Genomic DNA, 26,688 nt, shown 5'->3' on the forward strand with positions numbered 1-26,688 from the left:
TGGCGGCAGCCTGACTCTGGCCTGAAGAAGAGTGGGCTATGCGCCTTGTTCCCTTGCTGACAGGCAAGGCCTAAAGTGCCTATTTAGCAATAGACGACAGGCACACAGAGAACTATGACAAGGTAAAGGAGGCCATGCTGAAGAAGTTTCGAAATCAATGCTACACCTACAGACAACATTTCCGTTCCACTGAAATCCTACATGACAAGACACGACGAGAGCTGTATGTCCGGCTGAGGGACCTATAATATAAGTGGATCAGACCAGCAAGCAAGAATGTCAATCAAATCACAGAAATCATGGTGCTAGAGCAGTTCATGAGAATGATGAGTCCAGAGATGGAGGTCTGGATTAGGGAGTATCACCCAAAGAGCTAGGAAAGGAGCCAAGAGAACCACCTCCGGCTGTTGGAACCAATGAGCCAGAAGTACATGTAAGTCTGATGGGGATGATCGGGGTCGTGATGCCTAGTACTTATCCGGATCAAGCCCAGAGTAGGCATGTTACTAATCCTAGTATTTACACTAGTAATTACCATAGGCCAAGTGACAGCTCCAGCAGGCAGGAACTGAAGTAAGCCACGCTGCCCAGCTAGGAAGTCACAGTCCTATGTGCCCTGACCTACCATGCCAGACTTAGCACCCTCCCTGCCAGAGCACACAGTCAAGCCTCTTGTCAATGCCCCACATGCCCAAGTGGACACAGGCAGCTCACAAACTGTAGTGCTTGAAAGTTTGGTCCCTATGGAGGAGTAGCAGGATCAGGCCCTGTTCAGAATATGCTGTGTTCACGGAGAAGACTTCCACCCTCCAACGTCCAGTCTATATCCTTAGTGGACACCAAATTTGAGAGGATAGGTATGGACATAGTGGGCCCTCTAGACAGGACTAAGAGAGGGAACAGATACATACAGGTTATTTGTGATTATGTCACCAAGTACCCTTAAGCTTTCCACTGAGAAATATTAAGGCTAGGCAGGTTGCTAATTGCTTCATCCAGTTCTTATCATTAGTAGGCATGCCTAGGGAAGTCCTCACAGATCAGGGTACCAATTTCCTCTCAGAACTGCTCAGAAATGTGTACAGACTGTTGGGGATCAAGGTTATAATGACCACACCCTATCATCCGCAAACAGACGGTTTGGTTGAGCGCTTCAACCAGACCCTGAATAGTATGTTACGCAAGTTTGTCTCTCAAGCAGGAGATGACTTGGACCAGCGGCTGCCGTACCTGCTCTTTACAGAGAAGTGCCACAAGCACCCATTTCTCCCTTTGATATTTTCTATGGTCATCCAGTGAGTGTTCCACTGACATGCTCAAGGAGAGCTGGGAAGGACCAAGAGGTGGGAGCAAGAATGTGTTGGAGTATGAGCTTCAGATGAGGGAGAGGCTGGAGCAGATGACCACACTGACCCAGGACAGCATGAGGAAAGCCTAGAAGAGCCAGAAAACATGGTATGACTGCAAAGCAAGGGACAGAAGTTTTGAGCCAGGTTAGCAGGTGTAGCTGTTGCTCCCCACACATGAGAGCAAGCTGCTGGCCAAATGGCATGGTCCATATGAGGTCATATGCAAGGCAGCACCTCTGACATATGAAATTCACATGCCAGAAAGGAAAGTGCAAAAGTTTCACATCAACCTTTTGAAAGAGTTAAGTTCCAGAGATGAGGGGGTAAAGACCAGCTGTTCGCCTGTGCAGTGTTAGAAGAAGATACCATTGAACAATACTTTCCGACCATCAGCACACCACCACCCATAGAGCTATCACACCTCACTCCTCACCAGCAAGATCAGCTTAGAGAGTTGTTGATCCCAGAGCTTTTCCAGGAGACACCTGTGTACACCACTCTGGTCCAGCACAAAATCTATCTAAAGGACAGGGCTCTGGTACGGTCAAAATGCTACCAGAGAGACTCCTCGCAGTGCTGAGGCAGCATGTCATGAAGAGAATTGGAGTGATCAAAAGGTAATTTAGTGAGTGGTCTAGCCCAAAAGGTCTTGTCTCCAAGAAGGATGGGACCATCAGATTCTGCATGGACTTCCGAAGGTTGAATGAGTTCACCAAAGTTGACCAATATCCCATGCCACGTATCAATGACCTGATTGAACAGATGGGGAAGGCGAGGTTCAACTCCACGTTGGATATGAGTAACAGGTACTGGCTGGTCCCACTGTCAGAAGAGGCAAAGGAGCTCACAGCTTTCAGGACGCCGATGGGGGTCTTCCAGTTGATGGTGATGGCGTTTGGGCTCCATAGGGTGCCAGCTATCTTTCAGCGATTGATAGACCAGGTACTCCATGACCGGTGGTGTAAAGTACTTAATTAAGTAAAAATACTTTTAGGTACTACTTAACCTCTCTGGGGTCGGCGGGACGAAATCGTCCCACCTACGTAACAGCCAGTGGAATCCTGTGGCGCGTTATTCAAATGCCTTAGAAATGCTATTACTTCAATTTCTCAAACATATGACTATGTTATAGCATTTTAAAGACAAGACTCTCGTTAATCTAACCACACTGTCCGATTTCAAAAAGGCTTTACAACGAAAGCAAAACATTAGATTATGTCAGCAGAGTACCCAGCCAGAAATAATCAGACACCCATTTTTCAAGCTAGCATATAATGTCATAAAAACCCAGAAGACAGCTAAATGCAGCACTAACCTTTGATGATCTTCATCAGATGACACACCTAGGACATTATGTTATACAATACATTACCCTTTCGGATAGTGTCTTGAACGCACGAACAAAACGCCGCTATTTGGATATAACAATGGATTATTTGGGACGAAACCAACATTTGTTATTGAAGTAGAAGTCCTGGGAGTGCATTCTGACGAAGACAGCAAAGGTAATAACATTTTTCTTATAGTAAATCTGACTTTGGTGAGTGCTAAACTTGCTGGGTGTCTAAATAGCTAGCCCTGTGATGCCGGGCTATCTACTTAGAATATTGCAAAATGTGCTTTCACCGAAAAGCTATTTTAAAATCGGACATATCGAGTGCATAGAGGAGTTCTGTATCTATAATTCTTAAAATAATTGTTATGTTTTTTGTGAACGTTTATCGTGAGTAATTTAGTAAATTCACCGGAAGTGTTCGGTGGGAATGCTAGTCACATGCTAGTCACCTGCTAATGTAAAAAGCTGGTTTTTGATATAAATATGAACTTGATTGAACAGACATGCATGTATTGTATAACATAATGTCCTAAAATTGTCATCTGATGAAGATCATCAAAGGTTAGTGCTGCATTTAGCTGTGGTTTTGTTTTTTGTGACATTATATGCTAGCTTGAAAAATGGGTGTCTGATTATTTCTGGCTCGGTACTCTGCTGACATAATCTAATGTTTTACTTTCGTTGTAAAGCCTTTTTGAAATCGGAAAGTGTGGTTAGATTAACGAGAGTCTTGTCTTTAAAATACTGTAAAATAGTCATATGTTTGAGAAATTGAAGTAATAGCATTTCTAAGGTATTTGAATAACGTGCCACGGGATTCAACTGGCTGTTGAGTAGGTGGGACGATTTCGTCCCGCCGACCCTAGAGAGGTTAATAGCTTATTGAGCACCAGTGTGTAATGTGCAGCAGAGTGCCGTAAGTGTGATGTTTTGGGAGCCCGGAAAGACACACAGCAAGCTGTAACAGAACAAACAACCCATTTTAGCAATCTCTGGTCCATGATAAGACCAATCACGTAACATTGTTAAGAGTCGTTATGTTGTGCTCTGTCTGTGAATATCTGGCTGTTAACTGCGTTTGTATTTCAGAAGCTGAGCTGTGTACTTACCGTGATGTGCATTCCATTCGCTTCGTCTCATCCTGGGTGTTGTAACGGAAGTGAAGGCGCATTCAGACCCTTTTTATGAATGAGTTCCCGCCACTGTTGACGGTGGGCTAGTCCAAGACAGTGATTGTTTGTATTTCTAGACGTAATTAATAGTCATTAAGTTTGATATTATTTGTCAGCATTGTATAAATAATAAAGATAAATGCATGAAAAGTACAATGAGGTAACATGTACACGGGTAAATGTTGAAGTTTATGGGTAAAATGGTTTGTTCCACATCGTCATGATGTAAAGAGCCTGACGGACCAGCCAAGGCCATTCAGAGCTGGAGTGCCTATGCTACTCTAAAATACTAAGCTAATGTAGTACAAGGGTTCAGTTTCCTTTGAGTTTATTATAATTATGTTTGTAATAGCAACTTGAAGTGTATTCATTTTGGGGATTCTGGCATGTAAAAAGTAATTTACCTTTGTTTGAAAATAAAAATGAAACCAGTTGCAACTGTCAACCATCCTCCTGTCCAGATGTTTGGCACCTTAGACACCTCTCCAGCCGGTCTGCCTCCTTACACCTTCACTCGGCTCCATTAATTACTTCTCCTCAGCTTTCCGTGTCCCGTTCTGACATTTGACTGCTGCTAATTTGCTGATTAATTTCATTAACGTGATTACGTGAGGGATTTGGATCCAATCTATTGGTCCGTGGTTTGACTGTCCGTTACTCCTCTTGCCTCACCCAGTCAATAGCTCTCTCCCACCTCTCGTGAGTACTGCCTGCTATTTCTCTCTCGTCCCCCTCTTACAATCTCACGGCTAGAGTTTGACGTGGTGACGTGACGCTGGTTTCTCCCCAATCTTCCTGTCTGTCCTTTTCAACACTGGGAGCTGTCTGCGAGCTGTCCAGCACCACTGCCAATTACCGTCGTCTCCTGTCTCGTCTGTGTGCCCAGCGCTCCCGGTGTCTGAGGCAACTTGAGACAGACCTACTGTATAGCTTACTACCATACCGAGGAATACTGAAATGCAGATGGATCTCCTTATATAACAGCATGTCTACAAATCAAAACCCACAACTCAATGAAGAGATTCTGATTAACTCTCCTCTGACCTACCATAGCAGGCATAAAATAAATGGCTGAAACTAGATCCCCTACATACTGGTCTTGACGAAAGGAAAGGGTTGGGGTAGGTTCTCTTCTGCCATTTTCAACCAATCCAGTAAAAGTGGAGGAGGAGTTAAGATTGAGTGTCGCCTTGAAAATGTCCAAAAGCAAAATCCGCGTCACAGGCTCTCGTTCCATTTCCCCTGAAAACCGGAACATCCAGCTGTTGGGGACTTGGCAGAGGCTAACTCTCCTCAATGTTGATGTGTTCACTAGCCTCCAGAGCAAAGGAAAAGGGTTGAAAATGAAAATGTGTTTTTGGTTGATTTAATACAGCAGTTCCCAACTAAATTCAGCCATTTGTACACTGCAACCCAAACAGATATAGTATTTGACAAAGACATAATCATTTCACACCTTGATTACATATATTTATGTATGGGAATATTTGGAACAGATTTCCTAAATTAATTAGAGCCCCCCCCCACCCATGTTGAAGGCCCCTGCTTTAACATATTGACATGTTGAAGGCCCCTGCTTTAACATATTGACATGTTGAAGGCCCCTGCTTTAACATAATGACATTGTTGAAGGCCGCTGCTTTATCATATTGACATGTTGAAGGCCCCTGCTTTAACATATTGACATGTTGAAGGCCCCTGCTTTAACATAATGACATTGTTGAAGGCCCCTGCTTTAACATATTGACATGTTGAAGGCCCCTGCTTTAACATATTGACATGTTGAAGACCCCTGCTTTAACATAATGACATGTTGAAGGCCCCTGCTTTAACATATTGACATGTTGAAGGCCCCTGCTTTAACATAATGACATGTTGAAGGCCCCTGCTTTAACATATTGACATGTTGAAGGCCCCTGCTTTAACATAATGACATGTTGAAGGCCCCTGCTTTAACATATTGACATGTTGAAGGCCCCTGCTTTAACATATTGACATGTTGAAGGCCCCTGCTTTAACATATTGACATGTTGACATGTTGAAGGCCCCTGCTTTTAAATAATGACATTGTTGAAGGCCCTTGCTTTAACATATTGACATGTTGAAGGCCCCTGCTTTAACATATTGACATGTTGAAGGCCCCTGCTTTAACATATTGACATGCTGAAGTCCCCTGCTTTAACATATTAATTCATATTAAACATTCATGATTTGATGGGGTGATTATTAATTCAGTAAAATTAATTATCTTCAAAAATGCACACATTTTTTCCTTTCTCCCTTTTGTTTGTTTGTTTTTGACAACTGAATGCAAAGTAAATTAATTGTGCTCGATTGGCATTAACATACCCAAATAGGAATTTGAAATGGTTAATATTGAGCCCCCTCAGGGCAGCCCATGTCCCAATCCACTGGAGTACTTATCATGCCTCGTCTCACTCACTGCTAGCCTGGCAGCATTACTAAAGAAAGCTCTCTGATTGTTGGTTCTGCTAAATGTGGCTTTATATAGCATGATTTGTTCATTGTTATTTTGGGGATCAAAACAGAATTCTGTCATAGATTCACACATTTTGTATTTTGAGGTATTTTCATTTAATAAGTGTTTTGTTTTCTCTTGTATTTATGTATTTTCATATAACTATGTCTAGAATATAAACAATGTAACTATTGAAACAAAAAAAAAGAATAAAATCTAGCCTACCTTCTCCCATGGTATTACCACTGTCGTTGTCCCAAGGCTTCTCTCTGGATTTCAACACTACTTTGGCAAGTCATTCAAACTCACCAGTAGAAATGAATGAATTAGCACCTCTGTCCGGTACGAAATGAATCTAACTCATAATCTAATTATGATGATGTCTCAGGGACCAAATTAGCATACCTTAATTTGCATATCTGGGAAAAATGTAAATGTATTTGCTGTTATTCCCTTTTCATTCACACAAGAGTGACTATGAATGTCAGCACTCTACGGCAGGACATGATTTACTGTAAATATGTCCTAGGTTTTAGCCAATAGGTTCTTCTGACTCCCTGGCTGTCAGTGTGTTGGCTGAGAACACAGCGAGCCTGCTTTCCAACTAATTTATCTCCTCCACCATTCTGCTGCTCACCATAGTTCAAAGCCCAGACAGGAAAGCAGCCTTAATTAACCGTGTGCACTACAGTTCAGCAGCCTTCCCGTATTCCATTCTACTCTACAATCTCCTTGCTCTCGGTTCCACATACAGCTGAACTACAGCCACATATTGTATCTTGAACCAGAGGAGCTCATCTTGGCTTCCTCCTGGAGGATACATGGGCACATTGTAGATTCCCAGGTTAAATACAGCAGTCCACAGCGCTCCACACGTCATGCAAGCCCCGCCCCATCCCCCTCCATTTATCCTCCCTTTCCTTCATCCTCCACCTCCATCCCTCCGCCCCCTCCCACCCTCCTGAGACCCAGAGCCCGTGGGAAGAACTGACGCTGGGAGCAGACTGTCTGCAGCCCTGAATACATGTAGGACAGGGAGAGAGAGGGAGAGAGCGAGAGCAAGAGAGAGAGAGTGAGCGAGAGCAAGACAGAGAGCGAGAGCGAGAGAGAGAGAGAGAGAGAGAGAGAGAGAGAGAGAGAGAGCAGTAGAGCTAGATTGTGGGAGAGGGAGAGAAACAGGGATATGTGTTCTTCTCAAATACATACATATACACAGTGAGAGAGAGAGAAAGAAAGACTCTCTCTCCTCCTAGCACGTACCCCCCCCCACACACACACACACACATGAACATGATCTCACTCACACTCTCACACACACATACACTCACAGACGCATGCTTGCTTTAGGGTACCAGGCGGCTTGGTGTTCTTCTCCTTTGTTGTTTTTGTCATTCATCAGTCTTGGTACGGTGTGCTGTGCTGTGTGAGTCTCGCTGGGTGAGGAGACTGTCTGCGTGGCTGTCTGAGAATGCCATCTACACTACGGTAAGCCACACACTGTTCCTTCTCTCCCTCTCTTCTCTTCTGCAGTCTCTCCGTCTCACTGGGGTACCTAGCCCCTGCAACGCACATCCTCTGCTTCTTTTTCCTCCCTCTCTCTCTCGCTCTCTGTCTGCCACTCCACTCTCTCCTTCGCTCTTTCCTCTCGGCTGTGCGCTCTCTCGCCATCCTTCCCTTCGCCGCCTCTCCTCCCTCATCTCTCTCTCTCCCTTCTGCTTCGCCTCATTGGTGCTGCCCTCATTCCTTTTTTCCATTAAGCTCCAGGCCCATTGGTTGCCTGCCTTTAACCATTATCTTCTCTCCTCCTTCCCTCTTCCTCTTTCTATCTCTTGCCTCTCCTCTTTTTCTCCCTTGTTCCCTCATCTCCAGCCGACTCTCAAGTCAAAATTATTTGCATACAGGAGGACATGATAAGTTTGCAGGGAGCAGTGTGAGTGTGTGATGGGTAAAGAACGAGTGGGATAAAAGATAAGTAAAGAAAGAAAGAAAGAAGAAAGAAAGAAGAAAGAAAGAAAGAAAGAAAGAAAGAAAGAAAGAAAGAAAGAAAGAAAGAAAGAAAGAAAGAAAGAAAGAAAGAAAGAAAGAAAGAAAGAAAGAAAGAAAGAAAGAAAAGAGGACGGACATACTGGAGCATAAAAAAGTTTGGGAGAAGACTGCATTCTGAGACTGGTGGGTTACTCTTCTTCTTTCAATCTTCTTGTGAGTGCTTTGGCTTCTGTCAATGATAAGTTTGATAAGAGTAGATTGTCAAAAGAGGGTTATAGCTAAAATTGAAGGAGGATATTACTTAGAAGTTAAGATAGTGAACTATGCAGTATGACACTTGCTTAGAAATGCTGAGTCTCAGCTTATCTAGATATTTTGATTTTTGATATTAAGTGTTTATTCACTGTATATTGTGCTTTACATTGGAATCTCTGATGCCAAGCTTTGTTTAGCTGAGTTTGTTGTTTGATTGAAAGGCAAGTAGAGTGTTGAACTCCTTCTGGAATATTTTTACTTTTTGTTGGATTTTCATATTGTTGATATTCATGTTTTATATTGTTTTGGAGATTTGATGCCTTAACAAACCTTAGAATGCTCTATGTTGTTATTATTCCTTTATAGCATGCAGCTAACATTGAAAGAATATGTTACATTTCCGAGGCAAAGTGTTGCACTGTTTTGAATCCTCATACATGGTTAACTATACTGAACAAAAATAGAAACGCAACATATAAAGTGTTGGTCCCATGTTTCATGAGCTGAAATAAAAGATCCTAGAAATGTTCTACATGTACAAAAAGCTTATTTCTCTACATTTTTGGGCATAAATTTGTTTACATTCCTTTTAGTGAGCATTTCTCCTTTGCCAATATAATCTATCCACCTGACAGGTGTGGCATATCAAGAAGCTGATTAAACAGCATGATCATTACACAGGTGCACCTCATGCTTGGTACAATAAAAGGCTACTCTAAAATGTGCAGTTTTGTCACACAGTACACTGCCAAAGAAGTCTCAAGTTTTGAGGGAGTTTGCAATTGGTATGCTGACTGCAGGAAAGTCCACCAGAGCTGTTGCCAAAGAGTTAAATGCTCATTTGTCTACCATAAGCTGCCTCCAACATCTTTTTAGAGAATTTGGCAGTAGGTCCAACTGGCCTCAACCGCAGACCACATGTAACAACGCCAACCCAGGATCTCCACATCCTGCTTCTTCACCTGCAGGATGAAACTGTGGCACAACCGAAAAATTTCTGAACAAACTGTTAGAAACCTCAGGGAAGCTCAGGGAAGCTCATCTGCATGCTCATCATCCTCACCAGGGTCTTGACCTGACTGCAGTTCGGCGTCGGCACAGGCTTCAGTTGGCAAATGCTCACCTTCGATGGCCACTGGCACGCTGGAAAAATGTGCTCTTCATGGATGAATCCCGGTTTCAACTGTATCGGGCAGATAGCAGACGTGTGGGCAAAGTGCCCCATGGTGGCAGTGGGGTTATGGTATGGGCAGGAATAATCTACGGACAACGAACACAACTGAATTTTATCGATGGCAATTTGAATGCACAGCAATACCGTGATGAGATCCTGAGGCCCATTGTCGTGCCACTGGTGGGTGGCACCATGGTACCATGGCACAGAGCAGAAGGCTGAGGCACTGCAGCATGTCTCTCTGGGTGAAGAAAACAGACCTTTACAAAAAAGCTCTAAATCTGAAAATGAACTGAAATAATTGTGTTCCTGTCTCCTCTTTTTGTTTACCAACAATTGACTTTGTGGGGGGGGAATAATGATGAATGCACAAATTCTGTCTACAAATGTTCTATAATCTGGCTATTTAGAAATGGAAATCAAATTGGTTCCAGAAAAAAAAATATATCATGTCGCTGCTGGATTATTACATTACATATTTAGATAGCTAATTTATATTTTCCCATAGCCTTAGGGATGTAGATCTCAATATGCAGTACACAATGTACACATTTTATAGAACTGGGGTGAGTCAGGGAAATGTTGACATGATGTCCTGCTGAAGTTGCATGGTGAAGGGACATTTTGTCCAGCTGAGACTGCATGTGAAGGGCTGCTCTGACATGATGTCCAACTGAGGCTTCATGTTGAAGGGACATTTTGTCCAGCTGAGACTGCATGTAAAGGGATGTTCTGACATAATGACCGGCTGAGGCTGTATGGTGAAGGGATGTTCTGACATGATGACCGGCTGAGGCTGTATGGTGAAGGGATGTTCTGACATAATGACCGGCTGAGGCTGTATGGTGAAGGGATGTTCTGACATGATGACCGGCTGAGGCTGTATGGTGAAGGGATGTTCTGACATGATGACCGGCTGAGGCTGTATGGTGAAGGGATGTCCTGACATGATGACCGGCTGAGGCTGTATGGTGAAGGGATGTCCTGACATGATGACCGGCTGAGGCTGTATGGTGAAGGGATGTTCTGACATGATGACCGGCTGAGGCTGTATGGTGAAGGGATGTTCTGACATGATGACCGGCTGAGGCTGTATGGTGAAGGGATGTTCTGACATGATGACCGGCTGAGGCTGTATGGTGAAGGGATGTTCTGACATGATGACCGGCTGAGGCTGTATGGTGAAGGGATGTTCTGACATGATGACCGGCTGAGGCTGTATGGTGAAGGGATATTCTGACATGATGACCGGCTGAGGCTGTATGGTGAAGGGATGTTCTGACATGATGACCGGCTGAGGCTGTATGGTGAAGGGATTGTTCTGACATGATGACCGGCTGAGGCTGTATGGTGAAGGGATGTTCTGACATGATGACCGGCTGAGGCTGTATGGTGAAGGGATGTTCTGACATGATGACCGGCTGAGGCTGTATGGTGAAGGGATGTTCTGACATGATGACCGGCTGAGGCTATATGGTGAAGGGATGTTCTGACATAATGACCGGCTGAAGCTGTTTGGTGAAGGGATGTCCTGACATGATGACCGGCTGAGGCTGTATGGTGAAGGGATGTTCTGACATGATGACCGGCTGAGGCTGTATGGTGAAGGGATGTTCTGACATGATGACCGGCTGAGGCTGTATGGTGAAGGGATGTTCTGACATGATGACCGGCTGAGGCTGTATGGTGAAGGGATGTTCTGACATGATGACCGGCTGAGGCTGTATGGTGAAGGGATGTCCTGACATGATGAACGGCTGAGGCTGTATGGTGAAGGGATGTTCTGACATGATGACCGGCTGAGGCTGTATGGTGAAGGGATGTTCTGACATGATGACCGGCTGAGGCTGTATGGTGAAGGGATGTTCTGACATGATGACCGGCTGAGGCTGTATGGTGAAGGGATGTTCTGACATGATGACCAGCTGAGGCTGTATGGTGAAGGGATGTTCTGACATGATGACCGGCTGAGGCTGTATGGTGAAGGGATGTTCTGACATGATGACCGGCTGAGGCTGTATGGTGAAGGGATGTTCTGACATGATGACCGGCTGAGGCTGTATGGTGAAGGGATGTCCTGACATGATGACCGGCTGAGGCTGTATGGTGAAGGGATGTCCTGACATGATGAACGGCTGAGGCTGTATGGTGAAGGGATGTTCTGACATGATGACCGGCTGAGGCTGTATGGTGAAGGGATGTTCTGACATGATGACCGGCTGAGGCTGTATGGTGAAGGGATGTTCTGACATAATGACCGGCTGAGGCTGTATGGTGAAGGGATGTTCTGACATGATGACCGGCTGAGGCTGTATGGTGAAGGGATGTCCTGACATGATGACCGGCTGAGGCTGTATGGTGAAGGGATGTTCTGACATAATGACCGGCTGAGGCTGTATGGTGAAGGGATGTTCTGTATACTTTTCTGGTGTCAGGATGAGGAAAGAAATGTTTTGCTTATCATGAGTGTGTTGGTGAGAGAGTGAGGGGAGAGAAAGCGGGAGAGAGAGGGGGGATAGAGAGAGCGGGAGAGAGTGTGTGTGTCTGTTTCTGTATGTGTGTGTGTGTCACCACGGTGCCTAACTTGCTTTGTCGTGCAGGCTGAGGACAGGGAGACAGCCAAATGTGATTAAATTATAGAGGGATAGCACCCTCCCTGGCTCTCATGCGACCAGCTCCCGGGAACCCCCTCCCTCCCAATCTGGACTCAAGGGTAGACGTAGCATAGCAAACTGAAATTATTATGATACATATGGTATGGTATCTATTAATTTGTGGATATCTATCCTCCATTTTATGTGATATGTTACATTACAATTCGTATGATATGTTACGAATTCCAATTGGTTGTGGCTAATGTTAGCTAGGTTGCTAGGGGGCTAATTCTAATGTTAGCTGTGGTTAGGGGTTAAGCTTAGGGTTAAGGTTAGGTTTAGGAGTTATGTTAAAGGGGTTAAGGTCAGGGTTAGGGGGTTAGGGGAAGGGTTAGCTAACATTCTAAGTAGTCGCAAAGTTGCTTTTGCTAAAATTACAAAAGATGTCCGTAATGAGAGTCGAACACTCAATCGTTGGTTTTCTAGACGTTCACGTTATACGCCCACCAACGACCCTCCTTTCGGTTTTTGTTTTCTGAGAACGGGAAATGCTGTATGTATTTTGAAAGATGAGACATTGAGGATTATAATAAATACCGCTTTGATGTCATGCAAGCAAGCCAAACACTCATGAGTCCAAATGTGCACGTCACATTTCCATAGCATAAAATTAATGTCATATACAGTGTCAATTTTGTTTGATGTACAGTTACAAGACGACATGGTGGAATACCCTGGGTTGTTCTGAACAGAATGAGTCTATGTTTGTCTTTTGTGAAGGAAATGTGCTGGTACCTGAATCCACTCATGACTCCTTTCTATGCGCACCAAAATTACAATCTGTTTCACTGAATTGTATTGTGAAAGCCTAACCTTGTAATATCATTTTTGTTACAACTTAGTTGGTCATGTTGGCAATAGAACAAGCTTTCAAATAATTCCCACTTGTTTCCCACTTGCGATTTATAATGGACCATTTTTGGACTGCGTAAACAACAGTAATTGTGTGATGGTGGGGATGCAGGGTTGTGTTCCAACTGAACCTACAAATGTGCTTGCTCTAGTTCTTCAATGGCAGAGCTAGGACAGCTCAAAAAAAGCACCTTATAGTTGAAGACTTTTCTTTGAGTCATAAAAGTGCATTGCAATTACTTAGGAACTGTGCACACTTCGGAGAGGAGTGTGGTCACTTGGAGACACCAGTTATAGTCCTCTCACTCAAACCCTTGTAAGATTTTTGTCTTATGTTGCACCTACCTCACATTATCATGTTACTGAATGTATTCAAAATATTTTCAAATTTCGTTATCAACAAATGCAGTGAAAAAAAAGTACAGTAAATGTAAAATGCACATAAAATCATCAATGTAATGTTTGGATTCAGGTGAGCTGTTGTGCCCTAACCATTGGTCTAATCTTTTTCCATAATCTCCAAACTGTTTTATTTCAATTGCTACCATGGTTATGCATCTGCTTTTCATATTTCTTCTGTAAGAAACATTGCAATTTAGCCCTATCCACATAGGCCAAGTCCCACGAGTGTAAAGGGTTAAGTAACCTTCTGTTTTATATAACCATACCAAAGGTAACATATCATACTCATTTCTTTCTCGGATTAACGTTTACTATGTTACGTCTAGTCTATGAGACCAGGCTGTCCCTCCATCCCTCCCTGTACCCATCCCTCATCTCATATATTCACCCTCTTCCTCAGCATCTCAAGGATCCCACATAATCAGAACAGTCTCAGGAGGCCAGACAGATGAAGATGGAGCTGCAATAGATAGCTACCGTTTTACGGGCTCCTGACCAATTTTGCTAGTTGGTGTATTATTTTTTACACTGCTCTTAACTTTTTCTGTTCATAATATTTCCGCGATCATTTCCTACGACAGAAAACAGCTTCTGGACAACAGAACAGAGAACACTAAACTAGATTTGGATGAAACTTTCTACTTCAACGAGTCGGCAGCTGTGGATGTACTGCTCATTCCGGGCCAGGCCCTAATCCCTGGGACTCAACAAAGGAAGAGACGATGCAAGAGAGGCAAACAAGTGGGCTCCCTGACGAGACTACGTCGGCGAGTTAATAAACTGCCTCTACCTTCCGTTCCCTTGGCGAACGAACTGGACAAGCTCCATTCGAGACAATGCTATAATTGGGACCTGAAGAACTGTAATATCCTATGTTTCTGGGAGTCGTGGCTGAACAAGAACATGGATAATATACATTTAGCTATTTTTTTAATGCATAGTAAAGACCAGCTGCTTCGGGTAAGGTTATGGGGGAGGTGTGTGTCTTTGTTAACAATAGCTGGTGTGCGATCTCTAATATTAAGGAAGTCTCGAGGTTTTGCTCACCTGAGTTAGAAAATATAATTAAAACCTAGATTTTTTTGTAGCTGTCTATTTACCACCACAAACCAATGCTGGCACTAATATCGCCCTAAAACAGATGTATAGGGCCATAAGCAAACAAGAAAATGCACATTCAGAGGCGGCGCTCCTACTGGCCAGGGATTTTAATGCAGGGACACTGAAATCCGTCTTACCTCATTTTAACCAGCATGTCACCTGTGCAACTAGAGACGAAAAAACTCTAGTTCACCTTTACTCCACACACAGAAACTCAAACAGCAAGTGCCAGTGATGCGCTCAATACGGAAGTGGTCCAATGAAGCTGATGCTAAGCTACAGGACTGGGATTCATCCGATAACATTGAGGAGTTTAACACATCAGTCACTGGCTTCTTTAATAAGTGCATTGACAACGCCATCCCCACAGTGACCACACGTACATATCCCAACCAGAAGCCATGGATTACAGGCAACATCTGCACTGAGCTAAAGGCTAGAGCTGCCGCTTTCAAGGAACGGGACAATACTCGACCTCTGGCGAGCCATCAAACAGACAAAACATGAATACCGGACTAAGATTGATTCCTACTACGCCGACTCTGAAGCTCGTCGGATGTGTCAGAGCTTGCAAACTATCATGGATTACAAAAGGATACCCAGTCAGGAGCTGCCCAGTGATGTGAGCCTACTAGAGAAGCTATATTCCTTCTATGCTTGCTTCAAGGCAAGTAACACTGAACCATACATGAGAGCAACAGCTGTTCTGGATGACTATGTGATCTCTCTCTCCGTAGTAAGTAAGACCTTTAAACAGGTGAACATTCACTAGGACGCGTACTCAGAGCATGCGCTGACCAGCTGGCAAGTGTCATCATTGACATTTTCAACCCCTCCTTGACCCAGTCTGGAATACCTACAGTACATGTTTTAAGCACACCACCATAGTCTTTGTGCCTGAGAATGCAAATGTAACCTGTCTAAATGACTGCCACCCCGTAGTACTCATTGTAGCCATGAAATGCTTGGAAAGGCTGGTCATGGCTCACATCAACACCATCATCCCAGACACCCTGGACACACTCCAATTCACATAACGCCCCAACAGATCCACAGATTACGCAATATCTATTGCACTTCGCACTGCCCTCTCCCACCTGGTCAAGAGGAATACCTACGTGAGAATGCTGTTCATTGACTGTAGCTCAGCGTTCAACAGCATAGTGCCCTCCATGCTCATCACTAAGTTCAAGAACCTGGGACTGAACAACCCCCTCTGCAACTGGATCCTGGACTTCAAATCAAATCAAATCAAATCAAGCTTTATTTATACAGCACATTTCAGACATGGAATGCAACGCAATGTGCTTCACAGGAAAAAAATTGAATAAAAACTGAAATATTTACTACACAACAAATATGAGGATAAAAAAATTATAAAAATCATTCACAGTTTCGGCCCCCTCAAGTTCTCTGGCTGGCTATTCCAGAGGCTGGCTGGCATAATAACTAAGTCTGCCTCTCTTGACCCTAGGCCTTGGGATAGTTAAAATACCAGTGCCAGAGGACCTGATGGACCTACTGGGTACATAACTTAAAAACAGGTCTGACATGTATTGGGGTGCACAATTGAGGATTGATTTAAAAACAAAAAGAAGTACCTTAAAATTGCCCCACCTTGGCAATGTTCCTCAGGTGGTAAAAAGCATTCTTGGCCACATTCCTAATGTGTGATTTGAAATTGATTTCAGAATATAAAATAACACCTAGGTTGTTTATCTGGAGTTTTATCTTTAGTATCCGTGAATTACAATGTGCAGCCAGATTCTCAATCTGTGCTTTGGCTCCATCAATAAGTACCTTGGTCGCCCCCAGGTGTTGAGGGTAGGCAACAACACATCCGCCGCTCTGACTTTCAACAAGGGGCTCCTCAGGGGTGCGTGTTTAGTCCCCTCCTGTGCTCCCTCTTCACCCACGACTGCATGGCAGCGCACGATACTCCAACACCACAATTAAGTTTGCTGAAGGCACAACGTGGTTGGCCTGATCACCGACGATGATGAAATAGCCTACAGGGAGGAGGTCAGTGACCTGGCAGTGTGGTGCCAGGACAACAACCTCTCATTCAACATCAGCAAGACAAAGGAGCTGAACGTGGACTTCAGGAAATGGAGGGCCGAGCACGCCCCCATCCACAACGATGGGGCTGTTGTGGAGCAGGTTGGGAGATTCAAGTTCCTCGGTGTCCACATCACCAAATAATTATCATGGTCCACACACACCAACATAGTTGTGGAGAAGGCCCGACAGAGCCTTCTGAGCTTCCTGCCATTCCGGACCTCTATACCAGGCGGTGTCAGAGGAAGGCCCTAAATATTGTCAAAGAATCCCGCCACCCTAGTCATAGACAGGACCCTGAACAGCTCTAATCCCAAGCCAGAAGCCTGCCAAATAGTTAGTCTGGGTAGCTATTGGTTAACTACTTAACTATCTGCATTGACCCTTTTTGCAGTAACTCTTTTGACTCATCACATATGCTGCTGCTACTGTTTTTTACCTATCCTGTTGCATTTTCACTTTATCCCTACCTACCGTATATGTACAAATCTACCTCAATTACCTCGTACCCCTGAACACATACCCTGTGTATATAGCCAAGTTATCGTTACTCATTGTGTATTTATTCCTTGTATTATTTTTCTATTATTTCTATTTTTTCTCTCAGCAGACTAACAGTAAAATGCTTACTTACCGGCCCTTTGTTGGAAAGGGCCGGTAAGTAAGCATTTTACTTTTAGTCTACACCTGCTGTTTACAAAGCATGTGACAAATACACTATGATTTAATTTGAGAAAATCGGTTACTGGTGGGATTTCAAAACATACTGGGTACTTTTGGCAACATTACTTTACAGTTACATGACATGGAAGTGTTGAAGTTTTTATCACAATACATTTGTTTGGTATAAAAAGTAATTAAGCAAGTTTGTTTTTGATCAATTTCCAACAATTCATTTAAATACTATTGATATCTCTTTTTTCTAGATAATTACATTGGTTTTGTTGATTGAGTTCCGTTGGCTAGCCTGGATACAATAATAGATTTTGTTGATTAAAGGTCCGCTATTGTAGGAAGAGTGTAATTGTGCTATGAAAATGAAACTTTCTTTAATGATTTCTTACAAAACAACATCTGCACAGAATAACCTCTGAACTATTTGTTAACAGTTTCTCTAGTTATATTCCTGGCAGCTGGAGAAGTAGTTCTGTATCTCTACAATAACGACTGCATCACTCTAGTGGGTTGAAACTGAAACGCATGTCCAAGATATGAATCTTTAACTCTTTAAACTATAGGAATAGGGGAGTGTGTGTGTGTGCGTGTTTGTGTGCTAGTGTGTGCAAGTGTGTTGAAGGATCTCCAGGCTTGTGTGGGAGTAGCATGTGTTACGAACCGGCTCAGAGTTCGCAACAAAAGGGAGACAACGTGGAGACAAGGAGTATCAAAATATATATTTATTAAATAAAGTAACTAAGTAATTAACAATGGTGTGTGTAATCAGTAATCAGTAGTGTAAGTGAGTGTTTTGCATACCTGAATGTAATAATGCATTGTGTTGAAAGGTGCCAAAGCAAATAACCAAAAAACCACAAAACTACACAACCAAAATCAACAAAGTGTCTGCATGGAGAGAGTCTCCTCAATGACTGTGGAAGAGTTGTCTTTATCCTGGGACACACCCGAGCCCAGGTGTTTCCCATCTAGCTGACGACCCTTCCAACTCCGCCCACTGGCATCCTAATGAGGAACAAGAGCAAAGAGAGAAAATACAGCAGACAGAGTGGGAGGGTCGTCACACATGTCCCCACCCTCAAGCAGACTAATGAATGAGCCTCATAGGAATTCCATACACACTAACCCTACTGGGTCATATAGCTACATGCCAGTTAGCTTGTCTGTGCTGTGCTGTGGACAGCATGACTATGGTAATGTTAGTTTGTCTGAGGTGAGTAGAAGCAGGTCACATAGTCACACACACACTAACATTATTTTAGGGCTCCTGAGTGGCGCAGCGGTCTAAGGCACTGCATCTCAGTGCAAGAGGTGTCACTACAGACCCTTGTTGAAATCCAGGCTGTATCACATCCGGCCATGATTGGGAGTCCCATAGGGCGGTGCACAATTGGCCCAGCGTCGTCCGGGTTTGACCGGGGTAGGCAGTCATTGTAAATAAGAATTTGTAGTTAACTGACTTTCCTGGTTAAATATGTGACCCAACTGCTGAGTAGTTGGGTCACATAGCAACACTCTAGCTCGATGGATGCGGCTAGCACGACTGTGTACTATTAAGCGAAATAAGTCTGCTAGCATGACTGTGTACAAGTATATAGAGTTATAAGTCTGCTAGCATGACTGTGTGCAAATATAGAGAATTATAAGTCTGCTAGTTTTACTCTGTGAAAATGTGACTCTATTAAAGTGAGATGGCATGACCGTGGGCTAACACTAGCATGCTAGCCTGTCTGACACAAACAAGGCAGAATTGCCTGGTCACATGACAGTGTGTCTGTCTGTTTGGGAATTGATGAATAAGCCCCCTGGTCGAGGGTGTTCCTCCCTGTAGAGCGTGTTAACGTTAGGCCACCCAGGGGCCCAGGAGAGGATCACACTACCCCCCCTGTGGAGACAGTTAAAGAGGCTTACAGCCCAGCTAGCTAGCCCCCCTCAGAGCACGCCCATGACACAGTCTCTCTCTGATTCACACTCAGGAATGTATTTATATAACTACAGTATACATACTGTACATCATCCAGAATGATGGAGGATGGAGGAGGTCGATGCTTATGATGATTAATAACTAGGATCAAATCGATTAGGCCGTGGTCAGGATTCATTTAAACATTTACATACCATTTTTATTTAGATGTTGTTCATTTTTATTCCCTATAGCTAATGTTACTCGTGGGTATTATCAAGATGAGCTAGACTGAGTAAACCAGTGGCAGGATGTTGAAGAGACATTGATGTGCCCTTGCAATCACTGAATGACGTGGTTCAGCTGGTTTTGTGATGGGATAAATCCAAGGTAAATTCTGCAATGTCAATACTGATCCTTCCATGCTCTGAGAAAGGGGGATCTAGTGTGCCTCACTGGTTCATGGCAGGTTTCTGTAAGGCTTAAGAATCAATGCGCTGATGAGTGAAACCAAACTGCACCAAATTTGGATAGGTGGTCATAAAATCCTATTATATGGCAAGATTAAGCTACCACATTATTAATACCTATCCAATCTTTTGAGATTTTACCAGAAGTGTGAAAGGGAATAGGGCTATAGGTGTTGATTTGGAATTGGTCATCTGTCTAAGAACACATTGCTATCCTCTCCAGCCCTCTCCTCTCCTCGGGGACGGAAGCGGCCCTAGCAGCCTCACGCCTCCATAGCTTTCTGGGGGAAGGGGGGGCGGGGTACGTGATGTATTTCCTGGCGGGCAGGCCAATTAAAAACCAATCAGGCCTGTTGGAGTGCGTGCATGGTAATGGAAAAGCCAGGAGAGTGGAGGAGAGCAGTGATTAATGGACACTTTCACCTCGTGGCATAACAGGCTCCCATTCATCACCTCACCTGCCCTGCATAGGGTCGGGCTGGCACTCCGCATCCACGCCTATACACCACTGTCACTACCATACACATATGTCACTACCATACACATCTGTATGAGCTACACTGGCTAAGACTGGGTTATAATGCAGTGGATGGGAGCTGGATTAGTCACCGTCCTATGTACTGATTTTATTCAGGAATGGGATATACTGTATTTTCCCTAGTTAACTCAGATTTATGATTCTGAGGGAAATAGCCTGCTTGTATTTGACCCTGTGGTGCCATTGGGAGCGTTAGCCGGCAAACATTCAAGCCAACAATTGTATTAACAGTGAGAAGGCTGTTCCATTTCAGGAGCTGCACTGACCTATTTCACACAGGCAGGCAGGTAGGTGGGCAGGTAGGCACCTGCAAATAATAATTTACATAACTTGGTTTGGCCTTCTTTCACTAAGGAAACAAATGAAGAGCTTTATTCCAAAACACTATATATCCATTTTCAGAAATGTTTGTAAATTAGCTTTACTGTTTAAAGAAATGATAAAAGAGATTGGTGTGTTTTTCACTATCTAATCATGAGTTGGGGCTGTTCAATGACTGACATGTATTTGTTTAAAATCTATCACTTGATGATTTCAATTCAGAGAGACAAATGATCATGTTTTTCACAAAATGCTACATAACTGCCTCACTCTCAGAGAAATAAATCAAATCAAATTCAAATAACATTTTATTGGTCACATACACATATTTAGCAGATGTTATTGCGGGTGTAGTGAAATGCTTGTGTTTCTAGCTCCAACAGTGCAGTAGTATCTAACAGTGCAGTAGTATCTAAAAACGATTCACAACAATACACACAAATCTGAAAGTAAAAGAATGGAATTAATAAATGTTGGTGTCACATTGTATAAATGATTGGAGACAGGCGCAGGAATTTGTAGTAGGGTGGTTTAATACTCCACCCAAAATATACAACATGCCATGAAAAGACACGGGGACAATACCCAAAACAAACACGTATACAAAACAAAGGGATGTAACCCAAACAAAAGAGTGAGGTAAAACCTCTAATAAATACACGGGACAAGACCCGGAATACACTACACAGGGCGAAACCAGTAATAACAAATGCACAACAATACACTGGACGAGACCCGTAATAACAAGTGTACAATACACGCTGCACAATACACGCTGCACAATACATGCTGCACGAAAGCCGAATTAAAAAGCACAGGTACTCACATACCAAGGGACATGGGAACAATAATCAACCAGGACAATGGGGAACAGAGGGCACAATTATACACATACTAATCAGGGGGAATGGGAACCAGGTGTGGGTAATGAGACAAAACAGTCCAGGGTTGGTGGTAATGATCCAGTTCAGTGACGCCTAGAAGGCTGGTGACGTAGACCTCCGGAGCTGGTGAACGGAATGAGCAGCAGTACCGGGGGAATCGGGGTGGCATTGACTAAAATACAGTAGAATAGAATACAGTATATACATATGAGATGAGTAAAGATGTATCTGCTGCATCTGGTCATCTGTAGCATCTGCTACAAGATCATGGTGCTTGCCTACGGAGCTGTGAGGGGAACGGCACCTCCGTACCTTCAGGCTCTGATCAGTCCCTACACCCAAACAAGGGCACTGCGTTCATCCACCTCTGGCCTGCTGGCCCCCCTACCTCTGCGGAAGCACAGTTCCCGCTCAGCCCAGTCAAAATTGTTTGCTGCTCTGGCACCCCAATGGTGGAACAAGCTCCCTCACGACGCCAGGACAGCGGAGTCAATCACCACCTTCCGGAGACACCTGAAACCCCACCTCTTTAAGGAATACCTGGGATAGGATAAAGTAATGCTTCTAACCCCCCCACCCCCCCAAATAAAAAATATACATTTTATTTTTAAAGATATAGATGTACTATTGTAAAGTGGTTGTTGTCTGCTAAATGACTTAATTGTAAATGTAAATGTTGTTCCACTGGATATCCTAAAGTGAATGCACCAATTTGTAAGTCGCTCTGGATAAGAGCGTCTGCTAAATGACGTAAATGTAAATGATTTAAACATTATTTAAACATTATTAAAGTGTCTAGTGTTCCATTATACATTTGTTTAATAAAGAACTGTATAAATTATACATTTGTGACATAAATATAAAAATTGTAAAAATAATATATATTTACACAGTAATATGAGATCTGTATGTGAAACATTTACATTTGACATTTTTGTCATTTAGCAGATGCTCTTGTCCAAAGTGACTTACAGTAAGTGCATACATAAGATAGCTAGCTACTGTAGTTGAATCAATCACAGTGAAACATACAGGATACATTCCATTCCAGCTAAACAATGGATATATAGCATTTTGCCAAAAAACACATTTTCATACACACCTAAAATCTATAAATAAAAAATCTGAGAACAGTAATAATAATATATACACACACATGAAGGTATGCATAAGCAATGATTTATGATGAAAAAACACAAATGTGATATAGCGTTTTGAAATAAACTCTTCAAATGCAGCTCAGAGAACTTGACAAAGGGCAGTTAAGACTATTAAGTTAGGCATGATATCATTATGATCAAGCCAGAGTGTTGTCACTGATGATAATCAAGTAGAAGCGTTTTCATTTATTAAAATCAGTATTTAGCTTGCTTTGATGGCTAAAAGAGGATGGGATAGCATTTTTGAATATTTTCACCTGGAAGCCTCACATGTAGTGTCAACCCCTCCCTCACCCATCCTCCCACCTACACATGCCTTCTGAGAGGGAGGCAGCAATGTGAAGCCGTGAGAAAGCGAGAGCGAGGCATTGCTGAGATCTCTCAGAAATGCTCATTCCAACATCCCTGCTGGATTTTTACCTCACCATTAACTGTCTTTTACATTTGAGGTCTGTGTTTTTTTGTTACTTTAAAAAAAGAGGAAAGAGAAGAAAAAAAGAAATGAAAAAGTAATCCTCCCTACCTCCTGCTGGGCTGGAGGAAAAGTGGTGCGATATTGGAAAATGATTAGAAAACATCCATCCATTATTCATTAGTTAGATTGGGGAGGGCGCCCACTTCTTATTTATGCATGGTGTTTAAATCAGATTTGTCGGTTTTGATCACTGTAAAATCTCCCAGTTGCACAGTGGCAATATTGGGTGAATATTACACTGTCTAATGGGTAATTGATAACGGCAAGTGACACTGGTTGGGATGAACGGGCAGGAGGAGGGATGGAGGGGGGAAGAAGGAATGACTGTTGAATATAGCTGTGCATATAGTGGATAGATGGTTTATTTTCACATTTGATTACAACACCAGAGAATTCCACTGAAATTAATAACATCTCTTTCAAGGCCCAGAAGGCCGCTCATATTAAACCACAATTAGACCACGATCAAATTAAAATCACATTATCTATGACTTCCAACAATCATGGCAAAAGTCATGTCGACAAACTTTACCATTAACTTGACCGGGTTGTTATTGTAAATGAGAATATTTTCCCAATGACTTTCCTGGTTAAATAAAAGCAAAATAAATAAGAGTAGAGCTGTCCGTGTACTGCTGATTGTGAGTGTGAGTGTATATATATATATGTGGAGGTGTGTATACAGTTGAAGTCGGAAGTTTACATACATCTTAGCCAAATACATTTTAACTCAGTTTTTCACAATTCCTGACATTTAATCCTAGTAAAAATTCCCTGTATTAGGTCAGTTAGGATCACCACTTTATTTTAAGAATGTGAAATGTCAGAATAATAGTAGAGAGAATGATTTATTTCAGCTTTTATTTCTTTCATCACATTCCCAGTGGGTCAGAAGTTTACATACAATCAATTAGTATTTGGTAAAATTGCCTTTAAAATGGTTTAACTTGGGTCAAATGTTTCGGGTAGCCTTCCACAAGCTTCCCACAATACGTTGGGCGAATTTTGGCCCATTCCTCCTGACAGAGCTGGTGTAACTGAGTCAGGTTTGCAGGCCTCCTTGCTCGCACAGGCTTTTTCAGTTCTGCTCACAAATTTTCTATAGGATTGAGGTCAGGGCTTTGTGATGGCCACTCCAGTACCTTGACTTTGTTGTCCTTAAGCCATTTTGCTATAACTTTGGAAGTATGCTTGGGGTCATTGTCCATTTGGAAGACCCATTTGCAACCAAGTTTTAACATCCTGACTGATGTCTTGAGATGTTGCTTCAATATATCCACATAATTTTCCTCCATCATGAAGCCATCTATTTTGTGAAGTGCAACAGTCCCTCCTGCAGTAAAGCACCCCACCCCTGTGCTTCACGGTCAGGATGGTGTTCTTCGGCTTGCAAGCCTCCACCTTTTTCCTCCAAACATAACAATGGTCATTATGGCCAAACTGTCCCGGTTTCATCAGACCAGAGGACATTTCTCCAAAAACTACAATCTTTGTCCCCATGTGCAGTTGCAAACTGTAGTCTGGCTTTTTAATTGCGGTTTTGGAGCAGTGTCTTCTTCCTTGCTGAGCGGCCTTTCAGGTTATGTCGATATAGGACTCTATTTACTGTGGATATAGATACCTTTGTACCTTTTTCCTCCAGAATCTTCACAAGGTCCTTTGCTGTTGTTCTGAGATTGATTTGCACTTTTCGCACGAAAGTACGTTCATCTCTAGGAGACAGAACGCATCTCCTTTCTGAGTGGTATGACTGCTGCGTGGTCCCATGGTGTTTATATTTGTGTGCTATTGTTTGAACCGATGAATGTGGAACCTTCAGGCGTTTGGAAATTGCTCCCATGGATTAACCAGACTTGAGGATTTCTACAAATTTTTTTCTGAGATCTTGGCTGATTTCTTTTGATAGCCCCACGATGTCAAGCAAAGAGGCACTGAGTTTGAAGGTAGGCCTTGAAATACATCCACAGGTACACCTCCAATTATCAAATTATGTAAATTAGCCTATCAGAAGCTTCTAAAGCCATGACATCATTTTCTGAAAATTTCCAAGCTGTTTAAGGGCACAGTCAACTTAGTGTATATAAACTTCTGACCCACTGGAATTGTGATACAGTGAATTCTAAGTGAAATAATCTGTCTGGAAACAATTGTTGGAAAAATCACTTGTTTCATGCACAAAGTAGATGTCCTACCCTACTTGCCAAAACTATAATTTGTTCACAAGAAATTTGTGGAGTGGTTGAAAAACAAGTTTTAATGACTCCAACCTAAGTGTATGTAAACTTCCGACTTCAACTGTATGTATATGAATATATATATATATATATATAGAGAGAGAGAGAGAGAGAGAGAGAGAGAGAGAGAGAGAGAGAGAGAGAGAGAGAGAGAGAGGGAGAGAGAGAGAGAGAGAGAGAGAGAGAGAGAGAGAGAGAGGTGTTTGTGTGTGTGGGGGGGGGGGGATGTTGGACGAGATGGTGTTTGAGTCATTTTGTCTCTGAGGGTGGCCTGATCCCAGCCTTCAGCTCTGGTTCAGAGGACAGCAGCAAATGAGAGGTGTCATAGGATGACAAGACAGGAGCACTGGCTAGCCTCCTTAGGAATGACAGGCTCAACCCACCAAGGCTTCACGTACAGACATACACATGCACACATGCATACACGCTCATGCACATACACACACATGCATCCACACACAAACATACGCACACACGCTCTCAGTCACACACACACACTCTCAGTCACACACACAGCTCAGATCAATGCTACAGTAGCAGGTTCTAGACAGGGAGCTTTTGATAGGCCAACAAAAATTATTCATCATTTGACCACTTATTGCTTGCCCTTCGACTAAACAAACCAAACTCTGAACAGAGGAATCCTGCCATGTTTGTTTCAGTTAACAATTGGAGTGCACTTCTTTTTTATGACATGTAAAATCTCCCTTTGTATTGGTGAGATTGTGCTTGTGATATTAAGCAATTGATTTCTTTCAAGACACTTTTTGGACCCCTCCATGGGGGAAGATAGTTTCAGTTTAAAGAAACAAATCTATTGGTAAATCTATCGCAGACAGGTTCCAATGAACACACAATCATGGAACCTCATCAAAAAAGATAACATGATTTATATTCTGAGTTAGAAACTTTACTTCACTGCAATCTTACTGTGTGATAGAACTACATCTGGCTGAATGAGATATGACCAAACTTACCAAACAAACAAACCCATTATTATTATCTTTTGTTGCAGGCCTACGACACGGTCACACATGACAACCAGACTGCCACTGGTTTCATTTAACACTGCACTGACCGGGCAGCGTGAGGTAGAATCTTTAGCCAAGCTAGCTAACACACGCTAGTGTGAAGAGTGTGACTGGTGTAGAAACAAACAACAACATGTACCAGCCATCAGACTATATTCCAATACACAGGTGGAGCTCGA

General features: G+C 43.0%; 2 protein-coding genes across 7 annotated transcripts in view; one reads left to right on the forward strand and one right to left on the reverse strand.

Annotated features, from left to right (window-relative positions):
- Positions 1-7,605: 7,605 nt before the first annotated feature.
- Positions 7,606-26,688, forward strand: part of LOC115172775 (myelin transcription factor 1-like protein) — a 160,146-nt gene continuing 141,063 nt past the window's right edge. For 5 of the 6 annotated variants that reach the window (XM_029730514.1, XM_029730517.1, XM_029730519.1 and 2 more), the window contains exon 1: positions 8,440-8,505. The gene's annotated coding sequence lies outside the window, so the exon portion shown is untranslated. Of the gene's footprint in view, positions 7,822-8,439; positions 8,506-26,688 lie in introns of those variants that run through there. The other variant, XM_029730515.1, reaches the window with a different exon arrangement.
- On the reverse strand, positions 11,221-12,129 carry LOC115172098 (putative proline-rich protein 21). Its single transcript, XM_029729282.1, has one exon. The coding sequence runs from the start codon at positions 12,127-12,129 to the stop codon at positions 11,221-11,223; it is 909 nt and encodes a 302-aa protein (XP_029585142.1).

This window comes from Salmo trutta, chromosome 33 (genome assembly GCF_901001165.1).
Source record: "Salmo trutta chromosome 33, fSalTru1.1, whole genome shotgun sequence".
Lineage (NCBI taxonomy): Eukaryota > Metazoa > Chordata > Actinopteri > Salmoniformes > Salmonidae > Salmo > Salmo trutta.